An 18,254-nucleotide genomic window follows, 5' to 3' on the forward strand; every position below is an offset into this window, starting at 1 on the left:
GGGTTCTGTGGGACCGGAGGGGATGAGGGGTGAGCTCAGCTTAGGAGCTCAGGCTTGGTGGAGCGGCCGCCACCGGGGCTGTGTCATGCAGTCCATGTAGGAGGTCTGCAGAGTCAGGTGTCAGCAAGGGATGGAGGGGCGGACAGATGGTCACTGCTGGGGTTGGGGGAAGCAAGTGCAGAGACACGGGCCCTGAAGGGTAGGGTGCGTTCAGGAAGTGCTGAGGCAGGCAGTAATGGGAGTGCTGAACAGGAGGAGAGGAATTGGAAAAGTGTGAACTTCATACTGGAGATACTTCTTGGTTGAAAGGGGCCAGGTTGCAGAGAGTTTTGTGTGACCTTGACCTTTGTGCTGGGATTAGTGGGGATGTATTGGTGAGATTTAAAAGCAGGGGTGATACGTGGTCATTTTGGTGGTTTATGGACCTTGCTTTGGCCGTGGGGATGGGAAGGGGAGAGGACTGAGGGGCACAGCTGCAGGTGGCCATGGTTCAGAGGAGGGTGAGGAGGGCTGGCTTGGGGTGCAGCAATTGTTGGGGGAGGAGTGGAGGAATTGGCTGGTCTTGGTGAGTGAGGGAGAGAAAGGAAGCCATGAGGGTGAACCCCAGATTCTAGCTCATTCTGGCTGGCCAGGGATGTCTGGATCCCACTTGATGTGAGGCCTCTCCAGTCACTGGACTCCTGCCTAAGCTTCTGCCTCCCAAATCTGCCCAAGCTTTTGCATGGAAAATGGGCCCATTCCAGTTCCTCCATACCACTGCATCCAGCCTTGGACCTCCCAGCAAAGTGATTTCCCCCAGTGTTCCCTGGAGAGGGGAGAGGGAGCCATCAGCACACAAAGACGCTGTCCCACTGAATTCATAATGTCTTTTATTAATATATTATGCTACAAAAATATTTTTGGCAAAATAACATTAATAGCATCTTTCTTTGTCTTCTATATTCTTAAAGGACTCTTCATGATAATTCACAGAGGTGAAGGGAAGAGGTGGTTAGAAGGACAATATCACCAATATCTTTCAAATACATTATGATCTGAAGCTGTGTCACATAATGAGAGTCAGCTGGGGGACACTCTGGAATCTCTCTGAAGCCCAGAAATGGGGCAGGAGCTCCAGCTGCCTCTGCTGCCCCAGCCCATGGGGCCCAAGATGTCTCAGAGCCTCCCTGGAACTGTCTTAGACTCAAGTCCTGTGCAAAGCCCACTTTCCCTGCAGCAGGTCTGGGAGGGAGCAAACCTGAAGGCATGCCACTCCATCACGGTGCCCTGCCTGCCACGTGCTCCTGACCCCAGGGCAGTCTGCAGGGCCAGGGAGGAAAGCCGAGCACGGAGTCCAAGGAGGGGTGCTGCCTCACCGTCATGGAGCCCTGAGATGGCACACAGCATTCCTCCAGCCCCCAGAATGGCCTGGGTGGGAAACAAGGTCTCCATTTAACAGATGAGGAAATGGAGGCTCAGAACAGAGCAGGGGCTTGCCCAAGGTCACCCAGCAAGGTGAAAGAGTGTCCAGAGTACCTCTGGAGAGGAAGAGCCAATATTTGGAGAAAGGATGGGGAGATCTGAGGCTGTACCCATACTCCCAGGAAAGGACCAGGTAGGGGGTTGATCAGTCCTCATGACCCCTCTCTTCGGTACCCCATAGGCGGGGGCAGGGAGGGAAGGAGCTCCAGGCTGGGGGTCAGGGGCCTTGGGTTCCAGTCCAGCCCTCCACCCACCACCTAGAAGCCCCCTGCCTCAGGGTAGTAGGCAAACCTGCCAATTTACATCAGGCCTGGCTGGGCTCTTGAAGAACGGGGGTGTGAGGCTGGATGGATTCCTGAACCCTACTGGTTTAGATGGCCGGCCCGGGTGATGTTTTTGGCTGCTTAGATGAATTTTTGGAAAAATAACAATCTTCAAAAAACCTGAGTATTACAGAGCCAAAAGGGACCCTCGATGTCATCCACACCTGTCCCTTGCCAAGACTTTAGCTCTCACACCACATCTTCAGCCGGTGGGCCTACTGCTCTGCTCACACCTCTGCTGACAGCAAACTCACCACCTGCAGGGGACAGCTTTGGCTATGTAGACATAATTCCATTGCCAGAGCTGAGGTCTTTGTCTCTCCTTTCCTCTCTACATTCCTTCCTTCCTCCTTCCCTCCCTACACATCTGTGAGGGCCATCTTTGTGTCAGATGAGGATCCAAAGATGAATTTATGTGACCCCTGCCATTAAGGAGGTCGTGATCCCTTAGGAGAGCAGATACGCAATTACAGTCTCCACACTTATCAGTGGGTGTTGGGATAGATGCTAAAAAAGCAAAAAAGAATCACAGGGGCTTCCTGGAGGAAGTGCTATCTGAGTCAGTCCTCAAAAATGAGGACTTGTGGAAAGAGAAGGGAGTTTCCAGGCCCAGGGAGTGGCACGTGTGACACATGCCATCTATTTGAGAAAAGACAAATAGGATTTAGTCTGGCTGGGCACAGAGTAGGAGAGCTGGGTGATGTGGCTGGCAAAGTCAGCAGGGCCTGATCATGGAGGGTGGGGAAGGCCAGGCCGAGGACTCCTGCTCTTACTCCACAGTCACTGGAACATCCCCAGCCCTGGTTCGTTCTTGCCGCACGGGACACGATCAGAGCTGCAGTTCCCAGCGGAGCCTTCCGTGTCCTTCATGTGGTTTTCATAAATGCTCCTTTTGGTGGAGGACCGTTCTTTGGGATCCATTGTGACGAGGGCACCAGGCTGGAGACTGGGAAGGTGGAACTAGGGGTCCCGAGCCCCAAGGCTTGCCCCGACATAGCTAGGGCATGGCAATAGATGGCGGAGTATTTCGTATGAGAAAAATCAGCTCGCCAGCTGGTGCAAGTTCCCGTGCTTCATCCACTCTGGGTCTTTGCATCTCAGCTGGAGGGGCCCGTGGTGGCCCTTTGCAGCTCCCTGCAACCTAACATCTCCATTCTCCCTGCCTTCACTCTGCTACTGGTGTGTCGGAACAGACTAGGAAGATGTGGTCATGCTGGCAGCTTCCAGAATGCCCCTGGGGCATTCGGTCAGTTTTCCTGAGAGGGGGGACCAAGGGCCACCTCTGACCTCGGGAATGTCACTTAGCCTGCTGGCTCTTAGTCCTTCCATCTTCTCCACCACATGAAGGTCAACCATGAAAGCCGTAAGAAAAGGACATGGGGCTCTCGGAGCAACAGGGACTTTTTATGAGGTCAGGCACATAGAATATGCTGGGAAAAATGTCAGCAGTGGTGGATAGATCATCCAAAATGTTTAAGTAGCTACGGACGGTATGGTGGTTCCCTGGCTTGGGATGAGAGAATTCAGTGACCCAGCCGCAGAGATTTCCCCGGACGTGCCTCAGGTCTTCTGGGACGTAAGCTCGGTTCGTTTCCCAGCCTGGCCAGTGGGTGGGCCGCTGGGACCCATAAGCTCAGGCTGCAGACGTCTGATCAACATTGGCTCTGGCTGTCCCGCCGGCGCAGGCCTACCTAACCAGCCAGCCCACCCATCTGCCGCCATCCATCTTTCTTTAAACACTTTCTTTAAACAGCGCTTGCTGGAGGGAACGTCTGGAATTTCCCAAGCTCCCCAGAGGACAGATCTGGGGAAGACGAGGGCTGAATCTGTCTGTGGTCAGGGGCCTGGGTAGGACAACCTCTAAAGTTCCTTCTAGGAACCTACGACTGGGTTGCTTATTTCATGTCGATGACAAGGGGTTCCTCCGGGCCAGGAAAGGTGCACAGATGAGGCCTGGCAACGCACAGGCTCGGCAGTCCCATGGCTCATTGGTTTACCTCTTTGGCCTCGTGCCCGGCACAGATCTGGGCACGCAGTCGGGAACGTGGACTGTTCACCCAAAGCCTTCCTCTTTAATTCACCTCAAGCTTCGTCTGAGTGCATCTCATGCCACACTCTGCCCTGAACTGAGGGAGATCTGGCCTGCGTGCTTCCAATTCCTTGACACTTATTTCATCGGCCAAGTGCTCCGCACCGTCTGTTTGATGTCTGACAGGCCTTCTGAGCCTGCACTGGAAGTCAGTGAAGCCCCTTCCCGCTCAGAAATAGGAAATCACAGCTCTGCCAAAGATAAATGGACTCCAGCCAGTTCGAGGCCAAAGATAAATGGACTCCAGCCAGTTGAGGGCATGGGGTCAAGTTCAGTTTACAACGTGATGCCCATGGGGCTGGCTGGACCCTCTGAGCAGATCTCAGGGCTCCTGCCAGGTCTCAAGCTCAAACATGCCCATCCGGGGCCAAGATGAAAAGAAGCTCACTGCTGGCCAAGATGCTCATGGGACCTCTAGCCATCCAGAGCTGCCCCGAATTCTGTCTCAAAAGGAAGACAGCTGCCGGGAGGGAAACAACGACACTGGGTCTAATCAGCCAATGCCAGGTCTTCCAGGGAAGTCCATGATGTGGTGATGCTGTGGAGCACTGGGCTGGGAGTCAGCAGACCCACCCAGCTGTGCAGTCTTGGGGAAGTGTCTCCCTTCTCTGGGCCTCATGATTACTTTTAATGTTCTTATCTGCCAAACGAGGGGCCCTTTCTGCTCTTGGGTTCCAGACCTCTGTAACTGGTGAGCCTCCAGTCCAATGAGGATTTAGGGCAAGGAGGAATGCAACCTGGGTCCTTTGCTTTCTCAGCTACCACACTGGAGGCAGAGGAATGAGGTCAGTCTCCCTAAGTCTCAATTGCCTGCCTGCCCGCCCAGATTCTCCCACCTGCCAGCCTCTGATTTGGTAGGAAAGCCTCTCACTAGCTCCAAAATAAGACGAGTTGGGGCATGGGACACAAGCTTGTGCACAAGCTGTTGCCAGAGCCCCTCATTTAGAGGGGCTAACATGAGTGACTGTGGCCAAGGGGTCTCTTGGGCTGGGACAAGGGGCTTGTGCTGGCCCATCTGGGGACGATCTCCTTTCCTTGGAGCTTCCCTGTGCAGAAAGAACATGGCAAAATACGGTCCAGGGGACGAGCATTGCTTCGGAATCATACTGATCTGGGGTCATGTCCCAGCCAGGTGACCTTGGGCAAGTCAGTTTATCCATTTGGGGGGGGGCTCAGTTTCCTCATCTGTGAAATGGGGACAATCACATCTCATAGAACTGGCATGAGAATCAGTGACAAAGTGAGTGTGCAAAATGCCTGCTGTGCTGCAGGCTCGGGACAAAGGGTGGCTTTCATTAGGATTATTATTACTGTGCGACTCCTAGAGCCTCTGTCCCTAAAATGGCCCTTCGTGCCCACACCTGCCTTGGACCCAGCTCACTCAGTTTGGCTGTGACTTCAACAGGCTCTTCTACAAGCCAGGCTCAAAGAAGACTAATGAAACCAGAACAGAGGAGTCTGGACTCACACCCGGGCTCTCCCACTTCTGCATGACCTTGGGCAACCACCTTCCTCTCTTTGGATCTCAACTTAACCATTAGTCACAGAGGGCTGGGGGATGGCCCCCCCTCGGCACCACCATCCCTCCCTCACCCCCATGCTTTGGTCCAAACACTTACCGAGAGCTCTGGAAGGCCAGTTCACAGACACTCAGGGTTTTCAAAATAGCAGCATTCTTTCCTAAAGTACCTTCCCACCCTAGCACGCAGCCATGGAAGGGAAGTCGTCAGCGTTCACATCTCTGGCTCCCAGATCCAGCTTCAAAAGCTAATAAGCCTGTCTGCCTGCCCCTCTCTCTGAGGTCCCCATGGTGGGAGAAGCCAAACCCAGACCGCGGAGGCTTCTGCGGGCCTAGGAGCAAGCCAGTTCAAGGCCATGGTCTGCCTGAGGTTGCAGAACTTTTGGCAGCCTGGGTTCACCTCCTGGGTTGGTGCTGGGGCTACTTAAAGGGTTAACATAGGCCACATAAAAATAGTTTTATCGGTAAGAATAAATACATTTTTCTTTTTTAATATGGACACATATTTTACAAAAGAGCCCCATAGCACTATGGGAAATTAAGATCCTTCTACAAAAAAGAAGATGTAACTCGGGTACAATAAAGCTCTAGTGTTCTAACGGATCCCGTCTGGACTGCCCGTGAGGTGTCAGGCACCCCCGAGGTGGTGGCAGGGGCAGTGGGGGGGTGGTGGCCACACACCCTCCTGTGGTTTCTCTGGCTTCTCTGCACTGGTGGCCAAGGTCAGGAGGGCCCAAGGCGGTGCCGCAGGAGGGGGGCTGCAATGCCGGCCACAATGGCGGGGAGGAGGCCCAGGGTGGGCTGGGGGCGGCAGGGCGCTGAGCTGCTGGTGGGGCCCGGCTCTTCCCGCTGCTGAAGCCGCTCTGAGAGCTGCAAGGCTGGCCCCACGGTCCCAGGGCTGTGTGTGGGCTGCAGGGGTGGCGGGGGCGGTGAGGCGGCAGTGCTGGAGGGAGAGAGAAAGTGGGAGAACCCCGGAACGACCACTCAGTAGCCTCGTCCTGGGCTCTGGCCTGGGGTTCAGAGGCGACTTTAGGGAATCTACTTTCTTATAACACGGAGGAGATGGGGCTGGGCAGGGAAAGTGAGCTCCTGAAGCTGAAAGCCCCAAGCATGACCACTCGATACAGATCCCAGGGTAGAAAGAACTGAAGTGCCACAGAGGGGCTGGGTCTGGAGTCACGCTGGGGGGAGTCAGCCTCCAGGCCTGTGTGCGCAGGCGCTCTCCTGCCACTGTCCCTGCCCAGCCCGAAATAGACAGGAAATCAACCACACAGACAACCCCACCATCTCCTGCCCTCCTGATAACATCTACCAGTTACTGAGGGTCTCTCCGGCCTCAAAACCAACCTTCACAGTGGGTCTCTTCATCCCCTTTCCCCAGACGAGAGGGCCAGAGATCAGAGAGGCTAAATGGCACTGGGTCCCAGGAGAAAGCAATTGCCTGGGCAGGATCCTGGGTCAGCCACCCTCTACATAAGCCCAGGGAGGTTGAGGGAAAGCTGTGATCCTTCATGAACTCATAAAAATAGAATCCAGTTTTGGAGGGAATGGGTGAGATTGTTGGCTCAAGAAAACCTATGAACGGGAGAATGAAGGAGGGAGAGACAGAGAAATAAGTAGATTGAGTGCAGAACGAGCCTGCTGGCTGAGGACAGCGCCCAGTGACATGGGGAAGTGCAGGGTAGGACAGGGGCCAGGTGGGGTGGGTAAATGGCTCAAGCTCTGGAAAGAGAGAGATAGCACATCATCAACAAAGAGAGGGGCAGGGACAGAGGAAGAGAGAGGACAAGGGCAGACAAAGTCAGTGTACAACCCAGAGAGGCCACAGGCGTAGAAGGCTCCAGGATGAAGAGAGTTGGCGTTCAGGGGCGCTGGACCCCACCTGCTCTCATGGATCCCTGGGTAGGGGAGGCAGATGGAGATGCGAGAGAGGACCTGACAAGTCCCATCACAGCAGACGTGCAAAGGAGGGAGGGGAAACTGGGTAAGGGGCACACAGATGGGCTCCTGTCCAGGGCAGGGCCAGGAAGGCCTCCTGAAGAGGTGACACAGCAGTCAGCCTGAAGACAGTCTACCTTGCATCTGACTGAGGGTGCCCCTAGTGGCCAGAGAAGTACTTAACCCAGCCTGTGGCAGCTCTGAGCCAGCACCTAGTACACATCAACCCCTAATCCTTATGGCCACGCTATAAGGCAGATCTGACTCTTTTTCCCCTTTTACTTAGGAAGAAACTGAGGTACCAAGAGGTTAAGTAAACTTGCTCCAGGACTCACAAGGAGGCTGGGATCTGAACCAGGCACACAGAAGGTGCTTGCTAGCAGCTGAGGCACAGGCAGGAAACTTGCCCCTCCCTGGGTATCTGTGGTGTGGGTAGCCTCCTCCGTGTGGGACGCGGCCCTGTTTTCCGGTGCTTACTGCCCCTCCCCAGGAGGCTGTTCACTCGCTGGGCCCTCAGATTGTCCCCCGCTCTACCTTGGCCTGCACTTCCATGTGCCAGACACAAGATCCCAGTGATCGGCCATAACCACTCTGAACTCTGTCATCATCACCACCAAGCTCCGGCCCCACAGCCACCCAGGCCAGTTGCCTCTCACACAGCCTGGCTCAGCCTGGGGTCACCATGCATGCCCCTGCCTCCAAGCAGGCTGGGGCCTCTGCTCAGGAAGTAGGTGTCCAGATGCCCTCAGTCAAGAAGGTCCTCGCTGGGCGCCTGGGTGGCTCAGTGGGTTAAGCCGCTGCCTTCGGCTCAGGTCATGATCTCAGGGTCCTGGAATCGAGTCCCGCATCGGACTCTCTGCTCGGCGGGGAGCCTGCTTCCTCCTCTCTCTCTCTCTGCCTGCCTCTCTGCCCACTTGTGGTCTCTCTCTGTCAAATAAATAAATAAAAATCTTAAACAAAAAAAAAAAAAAAAAAAAAAAAAAGAAGGTCCTCGCTCCTGGCCTGTCCCTCATTCTCTACTCCTGGTCGTGCTCCAGTCACGAGAACCTGCCGCACCCTCACATGAAGTTCTTCTCCACCTGGCATCTACAGTGGTCATGAACTGTGCTGCTCTGTCTTTAGAAACTTCGAGAATAGCTAGGAGGAGAGGAGGGAGTGTGCCTGTGGAACAGAAGCAGGCAGACCAGGTGGCTCTGACTGCCCACGATGACCCACAGCGCTTGGCAGAGGATGGCTCACCCTGTATCCGCTGGCAGGACTCCGAGACCTCTCACACAGTTGGGGACCAGCCGACCTCACCTATCCTGCCATCCGCCAGCACGTGCCACCGTGTCCAGTCACCCTGACTGTCCTGCTGCCTTGTCCCACCCACCTATGAAGGCCTGGTTCAACGTCCCCACAATACCTCGCATGGGTCTCACTGTTGCTGCCGTGTCGCACACAGGTACCTATGTCTACAGAGGTGCTTGGATGGGCTCCCGCTCGGGAAGGGCCCCGAGCAGTGCCCGGCACGCTGGACACATGACACGGCTTGGCTCTTTAGCATCGTACGTTCGTGTGTGTCAGTCCCCGTGAGCAGCCTCCTCCGTTTACGAAGCGCTTCCTAGGAGCCCATAGACACTGCGATGCTGTACCCGTGTCACCTCATTATCCCCATTTCCAGGTTGACAAGACAGCCTGCAGGGGATCGGGATATGGAGGCGCACCCAGTGGAGGGCACACAGGTCGGCGTGCTGCTTCCTGCTGAGACCTGGAAAACCCGTGTGTGGAGAGAGGGCTGGCCCTGGGAAGGTCATGCCTGAGCCCATGCCACTACCTGAGCCCCTTCTCTTCCTTTCTCTTCTAATAAGAAAAGCTCCACACACTACACAAAGGGTCCACGACGGTCCCTTCCAAAGGGGCTGCCCTGTGCTTTCAGCCTGAGCAGCCAGGAGGCTAGGAGGCCCGGCCTCAAGAGGAGAGGCTTTGTGCCACCTGCAGTGCCCGGAGCAGGGGCCCAGGCAGCGGGCTGCAGCCAGCCCCGCCATCAGAAGGAAGATAAGTAGGAGTTAGGAAAATTATGTCTCGCAAGGCGCCCAAAGGCATTTGCTTTCACACTTTGAAAAGCAAAGATGCACACTCCCCCTTGGAGCCTAAGCGGGGGGGTTTATTGCTTGGAAAGGGTCCCAGGGAAATGGGGTGGGGGGTGGAAAGCCCCTCCAAATACCCCCACCTCCCCAGCCCACTCTGCTCACAAAGCTCAGTCTCCTAGTCCAGACCCCCCTCCCCCCACTCCAAGCTCCCAGGCCCATGCAGGGGAAAACTGTCTCATGGCAAAGGGGCCTCGAAGCCAAACCAAACACTGAGGGCTCCCAGGCTCCGCAGACGGCTGGCACCAACGAGCTGAGTCTGCTCCGAGCCGACTGGGCCCCTCGCATGGGGAAGGGCCCCACTGCTTGGATGGAATGCTGAAGCCCTGTTCAAGAATGCCATATGTCCCCGTCTGCTGGGTGACTTGGGGCAAGTCCTGTCATCTAGGTCTCAGTTTCCCTATGTGTGCAATGAAGGAGCAGGAACAGACCCATGCATTTAAAAAATGTTTTCTAGTAGTAGAAGCCAGAAGGGAGAGCTTAGGCAGAAGCTTGAGGTGTAAAGCACAGAGGAGGGCTGCTGCTCGAGACAGTGTCAGCCGTCTGCCCGTGGAGGCCCCTCCAGGGGGCTTCCTGGACCCCTGCACCTAGAGGGTCTCCAAGAGCATCTGGGACGGGTGCTGGGGGTCTCCGCAGGTGGTGACTTTCCTCCCAATGCAAAGGGCTACTGGCTATGCCCCGGGCGACCTTCTTGGAGGCTTCCAGGGACACAGAGTAGAGAGGGGGCTTGCGGTCCGGGTGACTGGTGGTCCTGCTGCCCACGGGTACAGCCCTTGATGTGGTCTGGCTGGAGGAGACCCCGCTGTCAGTATCGTCTGGCCTCTGCCTCTTCGAGCCAAGTGGGTCAGAGGCCGGTGGAGATCTGTGGCAACAGGTATCCCTGCAGCTCGATGCCCTGATGTCCAAGGCCTGTGCCCACCTCCATGCCTTTGGCTTCACGGCCTTCTCTGCAAGGAATGGCCTCATCCTCCCCATGGCCCCGGCTGTCTGATTCCTTCGCAGGCACAGGAGCACTGCGGGGCGCCAGGGCTTCTTCAGCCACACCGTGTTGGGAGCTGGCCGTGACCTGAGACTTCTCCTGCTCTTGTCCCCACCTGCTCTTGTGCCTACCAACGTGGGGCTGGGTAACCGGCGTGTGCCCAGTGTGCTCCTGCTAAGCGGCAGGAGCAGAACCCACCCAGAGGCTCACTGAAGGCTTGTAGCAGAAGCCGAGCTCAGGGCCCCAGAGCAGCTCCTGCTGGGGCGAGGAGAGTGGCATCTGAGGCCAGCCCGAGAGTCCCACCCGCAGTGCTGGAGACCACGGTCACTGAGCATCACAGGTGGCCTGGCGCCAGCTTACCACTTCATAGCATCCTGTTGTTTGTTTTCTAACCCTCAAAGCAAGCCCCAGGAAGGGCTGGACTCTGAAGCCCATTCTGCTCGCATTTGTCTGTGCTGTTGTTCATGGAGATCCTGTTTCCCGTTTCTCACGGGGTATCTTCTACCTGCGATCTCACAGCATTCTGGCCTCACACAAAGACGTCGACCATGCAAGACCATCTCAGGAGAAGGTCTGGCTTTGCTGGGAGAAACTGGAGCTGGGGAGCCTGGGGCAGGATGGGCAGGTCAGGCGGAGGTGGGCACGGCTCTCTCAGGGGCCTAGGAGGTGGAACAGTGTCTTCTCCCCATCGAGGGGGCCCTGGACACCTGCTCAAACCTCAGGGAAACTGAGGCCCAGAAGGACAATGATACGTGTGTGTGTGTGTGTCTCCAGTATGGTACACTCACAAGCCCTCTGGGTCTGTCCACATTGAGGCCTACCTGTGCCTTGCTTCCAGCCACGCCCAGCACTTAGAAGGAGCTGCCTCCTCATGACTGTTTGTTTTGACGGACCCGCACTCTGCCCCCTTGTTTATCCAACCCTCTACCCTCATCGCATGCACACATAGCACAGCTGTGGAGGGGGAAAGCAGCAGAACTGGCCTGACCTTTGGAGACGGTCAAGGCCCTACCTGCACAGAAGGAGAGACTGAGGATTGTCACAAACCCCATATCGCACACAGCCAGCTTGGGAATGCGCCCTGCCAGGCCGCCACCCTCCTGGCCCTCCGATGTGGTGGCTCCCTGAGAGTTCTGTACCACCACTTCACAGCCGTCTGCGGACACACGCCTGGGCCTTTCCACGGGTCCTCCTAAATCACCCTGCCAAGGGCTGCTGCTTCTCTAAACCTCCTCCACGGTGTTTCCGTCTCAGGGAATGAGGGCCGAGAGGAGGGTCCACAAACCCCCCATGAGGCCCCTGGCAGCCGGAGAAGTCCAACCTGGACCTGGTGCCCAGGGCCCCCAAGGCCTTTAAACCCCAGTGAGGGACTGCAGCCCGTGTGTGACTGTGCTGAGACGGGGGGCGCCTTCAGGGGCTGCGGGATGCCGGGGAGGAGAGAAGGGACACAGCCAGTGTGGATGGAGGAGATGCTTGCCAGGCGAGTGTGGGAGGGGCATTTGCATGGCCATGGGCAAATGTGACCTTTAGCGTCAGGCAGACCTGGGTGTGAGCTCTGACTTCACAGCCCACTCGCTGTGTGGTCTTGGACACGTTACCTGACTTTGCTGGGCCTCAGTCTCCTTGTTTCTGAAACAAAGCTTACTCCCCAGACTCCTGGCAGGACCCGGGGCACGAGTCTGCCATTGGAGCTCAGCCAATGTCCCCTCGTGCCCACCCCTGGCAGAGAGAAAAGCAAGAACGAGGGCAGGAGGAGGGCCGGGCACAGCCCGCTGAGGGGCGGCATGCAGCCTGGCAAGGACAAGGCCCGCAGGAGCGGCAGCCCCAGGCCAGAGGGGAGGCCACGGCTCTGCGTCCAGGCTGTGCAGGAAGGAGGAAGCTGGCCTGGCCATGGCAGGGAGCACCAAAGAATCTCAGGCTGCTGGGGGCAGTGTGCTTGGGCAGGGGGTGCTTCTGGGGGGGCGGGGGGGGGAAGTGTGGGAGAGGGGATGGATGTGGGGGAAGGAAAATGAGAAAACCTGGGATGGAGTTACAGCTCCAAGGATAATGATTTTGTTAGAGGGGCTACAGATGTGCCTCAGGTTCCCCCTTGGGAGAGCTTGCCTTTGTTCCCTCTCAGAGGAGTGGAAATTTGGAAACCCTGGGCAGGTGGGGTGAGTCCCCTGGGAGTGACAGAAGGGTGCCCCACCTAGGCCTCTCAAGGAACTCAAGGCCTGTTTCCTTGAGAAGCATCGAGAACCCAAACAGGGTGCCCATCCATGGAAACTTTCCTCTCCAGCCCCACCAGATGGAAGAAAGCTATTCAACCACAATTTACCTGTTAGGTTGGAGAAAGGGTTCCCTCTTGCCAAAGAAAAGCTATTTTCTTCTCCTGAAACCAGGCTCTGTGTTTCAGAGCTACGTGTTGTGAAAAGGAAACCGTTTGGAGCCGTTTGCTGAAATTTACCTTTCAGAAGTGGTTAGAGTTGGGGGTCCGCTGCTGGAGCTAACAGCCGGTCCCCATCACCTCATGGGCCACGCCCACCCTGGACTGGGTCTCTTGATTGCCCCAGCAGGCTGATGAGGGCCCCAAGTCCCCCTCCCGATGGGAGCTATCCGTGGGCCGCCTGTGCCTCCACCGGCCCCAAACCTCCTGGCAGGCGGCAGGCCCTGCCCCGCACTGAGGAAGAGGCCCTCTGACAGCTGCTCCCAGGTCGGAGGGGGCAGCCCACGCGGGGCATGTGAGCCAAATATGTCACAGCTAATACAGCTACAGCGGTGCCTCTGTCCCTGGCAGGGCGGGGGTGGGGGGCGGGCAGGCTGGCCGGGGCGCCGCACATTTCCCAGTAACCCAAGTCAGATGCTCTGAAACCAAAGCTCAAAGGAGCAGTGGGCTCCACTCCTAGTTGCTGGAAGTCTTTGTAGAATAGCACACCTCTCAGACTTGAGAAGAGCAGACTGGACTGTGTCATCCTTTTGTCATGGACTCAGACACCTGGCTGCAGGAGGACCATGAAGTTGACAGGGCTGGAGGCAGTCCCTGATGGCTTGTGTGACCCTGGACAGACCCCTTTTCCCCCAGCCTGTAAATGCAGAACTAGGTCCACATTCCCCAAAGCTGTGGAGAAGTCTCCCGAGTGCAACTTCAGCCCGAGGGCAGACACAGCATCCAGCTCCCCAGGCCCGTGCGGTGCAGGGTCAGATTAGGAGGGCCACGGGGGCCTGGACATAGGTTTGTTTGCAGGTACCCTGGATGACTCTTTCTGGGGGTGCAGAGGAAATCCCAGATGATGGTCTTTAGGGCTCAGGGAAGACTCCGAGTCTCCAAGGGCCTACTGATGGGGCACAAGGGCCAGGGTTGGTTACTGCAGTGGAGAGGACTCTGACCTTCACTGACAGTCACTCCCTGGGGCATCCCGCGTGGTGTCTGGTGACACTGTTCACCACACACACAGACTCCCACCCCAATGCGGAAGCTAGGGAGACTGTTTTGAGCCTGCAGGCAGAAGTTGGGAGGTGGCATCCTGCTTTCAGCAGGAGCTGCGATGACAGGCTGGGAGGGTGGCACGGGGCAGCAGGGGCACGCAGGCAGGGGACAGGCAGGTACTACTAGCATAGTAGGATGATCTCTGCACCTGCCCATGCTCACGGCCGTGCACCATGAATGCCATCCTCTCCCGAGATGGAACCCACAGCCATAAGGGCAGTGGTCAGCCCCTGCCATCTCTTTCTTGCAGAGTGGGACCCTCTGCAAGGGGTCCCACTGGGTGCTGGCCACTCAGATCTTCCAGGGACAGGGAGCTCACAACCTTTCCATGGAGCCAGGCTGCGTTGTTCTCTCCTAGTGTCACCGTGTGGCCCGTGGGACAAACAGAGCCTGTTTTGCACCCCAGCTGCATCCAGGGAAGCTAAAGGCAAAGCAGACTTTTGGCCAATGCACCTTAGATTTCTGTTTCCTCATCTTTAAAATGGAGAAAATTGTACTTCCTCTCATTTTGCGACTAAAAATGAAAAATCAGATGTAAGCATGCTCTGTAGGCCCTGCTGGATGAACAGTAGGAGGCTTTGTGAACAGGGGTCAGGGAGTGTCAAGCTCTCCCCAGAAGTTTCCGCTCAAGTGCCCACCTGGCCCACTTCCTCTGAGCAGCACCCAGGGAGGAGAGGGGCTGTGGCCCTGGGGCAGGGGTGTGTGTGTGTGAGGCCGGCAGGAGAGGTGGCCAGCCCCGGACGGCCCGCCCCGTCCCTGCTCACCTGTCCTCAAGGCGAACCCACAGGTCATTGAACTGCCGTGGCCTCTGCTGCTTGTTCTGCCTCTTGTGCCACTTCTTCTGCCGCCCAAACTCCTCCAGCTGGCTGAGGCTGTCGGGGAGCAGGAGGTGTGGGGACAGGGCCGGGTCCTCCTCCTCAGGCGGGACGGTGGGGGTTGCGGAGGGGGCTGCAGGGACAGCGGCGGCAGGGGTGGCTGGGGCCGGACTCGCCGAGGTCCTCTCGGGTGGGGGCTCAGGGCTCCGGGCAGCGGGGCTGGAAACAGGCAAGAGCACGTGAGGTGCACATGTGGGACCATGTCGCTCATGCGCAACAGGGAATGGCACCCAGTGGGAAGGCTGTCACCACAGGAGAAGAAGCTGGGTGCCCCTGCTGCACCCAGCGAGAGTATCTGGTGTTGGGAGATGGAGCTCTGACTCCTTTCATTGAGGGACTCCAGACGCTGGGCACTCTTTTAGGGATTGGGCAAGAACAGTCCAAACTGGGTTCCTGTCCATTCTGAGCTCGCACTTCGAAGCGGAAGATGGACAGTGAGGACGGCAGATGGTGAGAGCCCCTGAGGGGGGCAGGAGAGGGAGCATGGAGGTGGAGGGCGCTTGGCATGCAGGAGGATCTGGCCACTGCCTGGTGATGTTTGAGCCCAGACTCTTGGGAGGGGAGGGGTGAGCCGTGGGCAGGTCTCTGGGGGGGGGGGGAGGCATATCTGACCTTCGTCAGGGTCTGTCATTCCACAAAGTCAGGCTGAGGGTCTTGGGGCAAGTGACTAACCGCGCTGTGCCTCGTTCTCCTGCTCTGCAAAACGAGGATGCCACAGCCCACGCTTCTGCGGGACATCATGCGGATTTCATAAGTGAACCCGGGCAAAGCCCTTAGAACAGTGACTGGCCCGTAGTTAATAGCTGAAATGCTTTAGTAATGAACATGAGTCGTTAAGTATTATTAAATACTAACATGGTTGCTGGTGTCGTTCATCCAGCCCCCCATCCGTGCATTCATCATCTACTTCCTGAACACCTTCCGGGGAGGCAGGACAGTGTTCAGCAAGTTAGAGCTCCAGCTAGAGGTCACACAGACGCGGGTTCACATCCTGCTCTGCAGTGTACAGGTTGTGAGGCCGAGGAGCAGCGGAGAGCCGCGAGATGGGAGTAGTCCTATTCCCACTTACTTCCTAAGCTTGTCGCACGGATGAATGAGCTGAGGTCCTAACACAGTGCCCGACCCCTAACAAGCATTTCTTTACACCTGGCCTGCCGGCAAAGGGACTTGGCTGTAGTGGGCACTGAAACACTGATTAGACGTGTGGTCGTGGAATTCCCATTCCATACAGCGCTACCTACACAGGTCTCTCAGCCCGGGAACATCGTCTGCTCCTCTCCCTTTTATTCGTTCCTCTCTGGGGCCCGAATGGACTTCCTCTGGAGGACATCAGGCCCTGGCAGGAGGCCGGACGTGGCGTGGGGAACTAGAAAGGCCCAGTGACACCTGAGGCGGCACACAGCCTGTCCTCTTCCTCCAGTCCCGCAAGCACGATGGGGTGAAGGGCTTCTCCCTCCTTGAAGGAGAGAAGGCCATCGGCTCAGCCTGTCTGTCCCCAGCCCCCACGGCAAGCCCAGATTCCCAGGGTTCAGGAGATGCTGCAGCTGCTAGGCAGATAATTCAAAACAGGAGGACAAAAAGATGGATCCAGGAAGCACCTGTGGCCGATGATGGCTTTTATTGTTGGGGCCTCCTCAGCATCCCGGCCCCTCACCCCACCCGCAGGATTTCAGCGTGTGCTGGAGGCTCAGCCTGAGAGCTCTCGGAGCAGGGCCAGGCAGGCAGGCGGGAGAGGCGGGGTGGGGGTGGGGCTTCCTCTAATGCCTGGGCTCTGAGATGAATAGGAGCAGAGGCAGCCTCCCCGGCCTGTCTGCCCACCCTGCCTGGCCTGGACAGACACAATGAGCCTCGGATGAAGTCCTTGGGGCTGTGAAGGGGAGCGTGCGGAATGCCTTGTCCCCAAGGCTGCCTTGGGTCCCTCGCTCCTCGAGCACACCCCTGCGCTGGCCCAGGGCAGACCGCTTTGTGCTGCACTCAAATGTTCAGGAAGAACAGTGTCATGAGCTTGACTCAGGTGATCAGAGGAGGAAGGAGTCCAATACGAGGGAGTTTTTAAGGTCCTCTAGAAGTGCCATGGAGACAGCGGTGAGCATTGGCCCAGAGCTAGGAGACCAGAGGCTCAAAGCTCTGGGGGGCTAGGGGTCCAAGCCTCATTTCTGCAGAGCAAGGAGCAAAGCCTCAGTCATTCCTGAGCACCCCTGCCCCCAGCCCACCTCCAGTCCCCAGAGAGGGGACAGGGAGTGGTTAGGAGTTTAGGGAGGGTCTAGAGCCAGACTGCCATTACCATGAGCTGTGTATCCCTCTGCAAGTGACTTCACCTCTCTGGGCCTCCAGTTCCTCACTTTTAAGGAGGGGATACTCTAGTTCCTAACTCATTGAGCTTTTGAGAGGATTGAATGAGCTAGAAACGCTGAGAGCCTGGTGTACAGTGAACCATCGATAAATGTTTGCTATGATTTTTCAAGCTTCTTTCTGACCCTGGCTCATGTCACGTCAGAGACAGGGGTTGAAACTGCACTGTGGTCGCCTTTGTTGTCTAGTGAGGAAGGTTCCGGCAATACGATTGGGGCACAGGCTGCAGGGAATTCCCAAGTTTGAGGATGCTGTCATTGCCTCCCCCAGAGCTGCCCAGTGTGGGCTGACACCCTGTCATGCCTGCCCTGGCACTGTGGACCACAAGTGGGCCCAGGGGACCCCCAACCTAGGGTAGGGACAGGAACCCCTCAGATGCCCAGTGATGGCTATTTGAGTGGAGAAGGTATGTCCTGATGGAAAAGTCACAGGTAGGGGGGCACAGCCAAGAGGTGTGGTCAGAGGAAGGTGAGGAACAGGTGTGGGTGGGGCTGGGCATCCCCCGGTACTCGAGGCAGCACCCCAGGTGTCCTGCAGAGTCCTTCCCCCACCCCACCCCAACCAGGCTCTAAGTCTTGAGCATCTCTCAGGATCTAACGTTCCTCCCATTCCCACTGCCGTATCCCCCAACCTCACCTCCCAGGCTGCCAAGATAGCATGGCAGCTTCCTTCCCAGTCCCCTCACCTCCAGCCCAGCCCCTGCACTCCTGGCTGCCCAGTCACAGTGGGTCCCTACGAGGCTTCTTCACAACTTGCCCCGCAAGCCAAACAGGAGGACAGGATGCAGCCCAGCCATGCTCCACAGGCTTCGGTGGGCTTCGTGGTGGCGGCAGCAGGCCTGCCAGGCCCATACCCCGCAGATGCCTGAGTTTCTCACCTGTGGATGGTCTGCCCTGCCGGTGTGTGCTCCACTTCCAGCCCTGCCTGCCGAAGGACATCGATGACTGTGTTGTTTCCCAGGAAATGACCTAGAACACAAGAGTCAGAGTGGACTCAGCCACATGCCAAGTCACCAGCCACTGGGGACCCCTTAGGCCAGGGACCACCTATACCCAAGACAGCACAGTGTGTCTGGATGTTGTCCCGGTGCCACCTTGGCATGGGTCCAAATCCTGGCTCTGCC

At 57.2% G+C, this 18,254-nt stretch overlaps 1 protein-coding gene across 1 annotated transcript in view; it reads right to left on the reverse strand.

The window, feature by feature from the left end:
* Positions 1–852: 852 nt before the first annotated feature.
* The window catches only part of TRABD2B (TraB domain containing 2B), a 203,551-nt gene continuing 186,149 nt past the window's right edge, over positions 853–18,254 (reverse strand). Inside the window, exons 5-7 of the mRNA XM_044238186.1 lie at positions 18,009–18,099; positions 14,669–14,938; positions 853–6,335 (exon numbers count right to left, since the gene is read on the reverse strand). Coding sequence (XP_044094121.1) covers positions 6,116–6,335; positions 14,669–14,938; positions 18,009–18,099 — 581 coding nt within the window. The 3' untranslated portion in view covers positions 853–6,115. The remainder of the gene's footprint in view (positions 6,336–14,668; positions 14,939–18,008; positions 18,100–18,254) is intronic.

This window comes from Neovison vison, chromosome 2, assembly GCF_020171115.1.
Source record: "Neovison vison isolate M4711 chromosome 2, ASM_NN_V1, whole genome shotgun sequence".
Lineage (NCBI taxonomy): Eukaryota > Metazoa > Chordata > Mammalia > Carnivora > Mustelidae > Neogale > Neogale vison.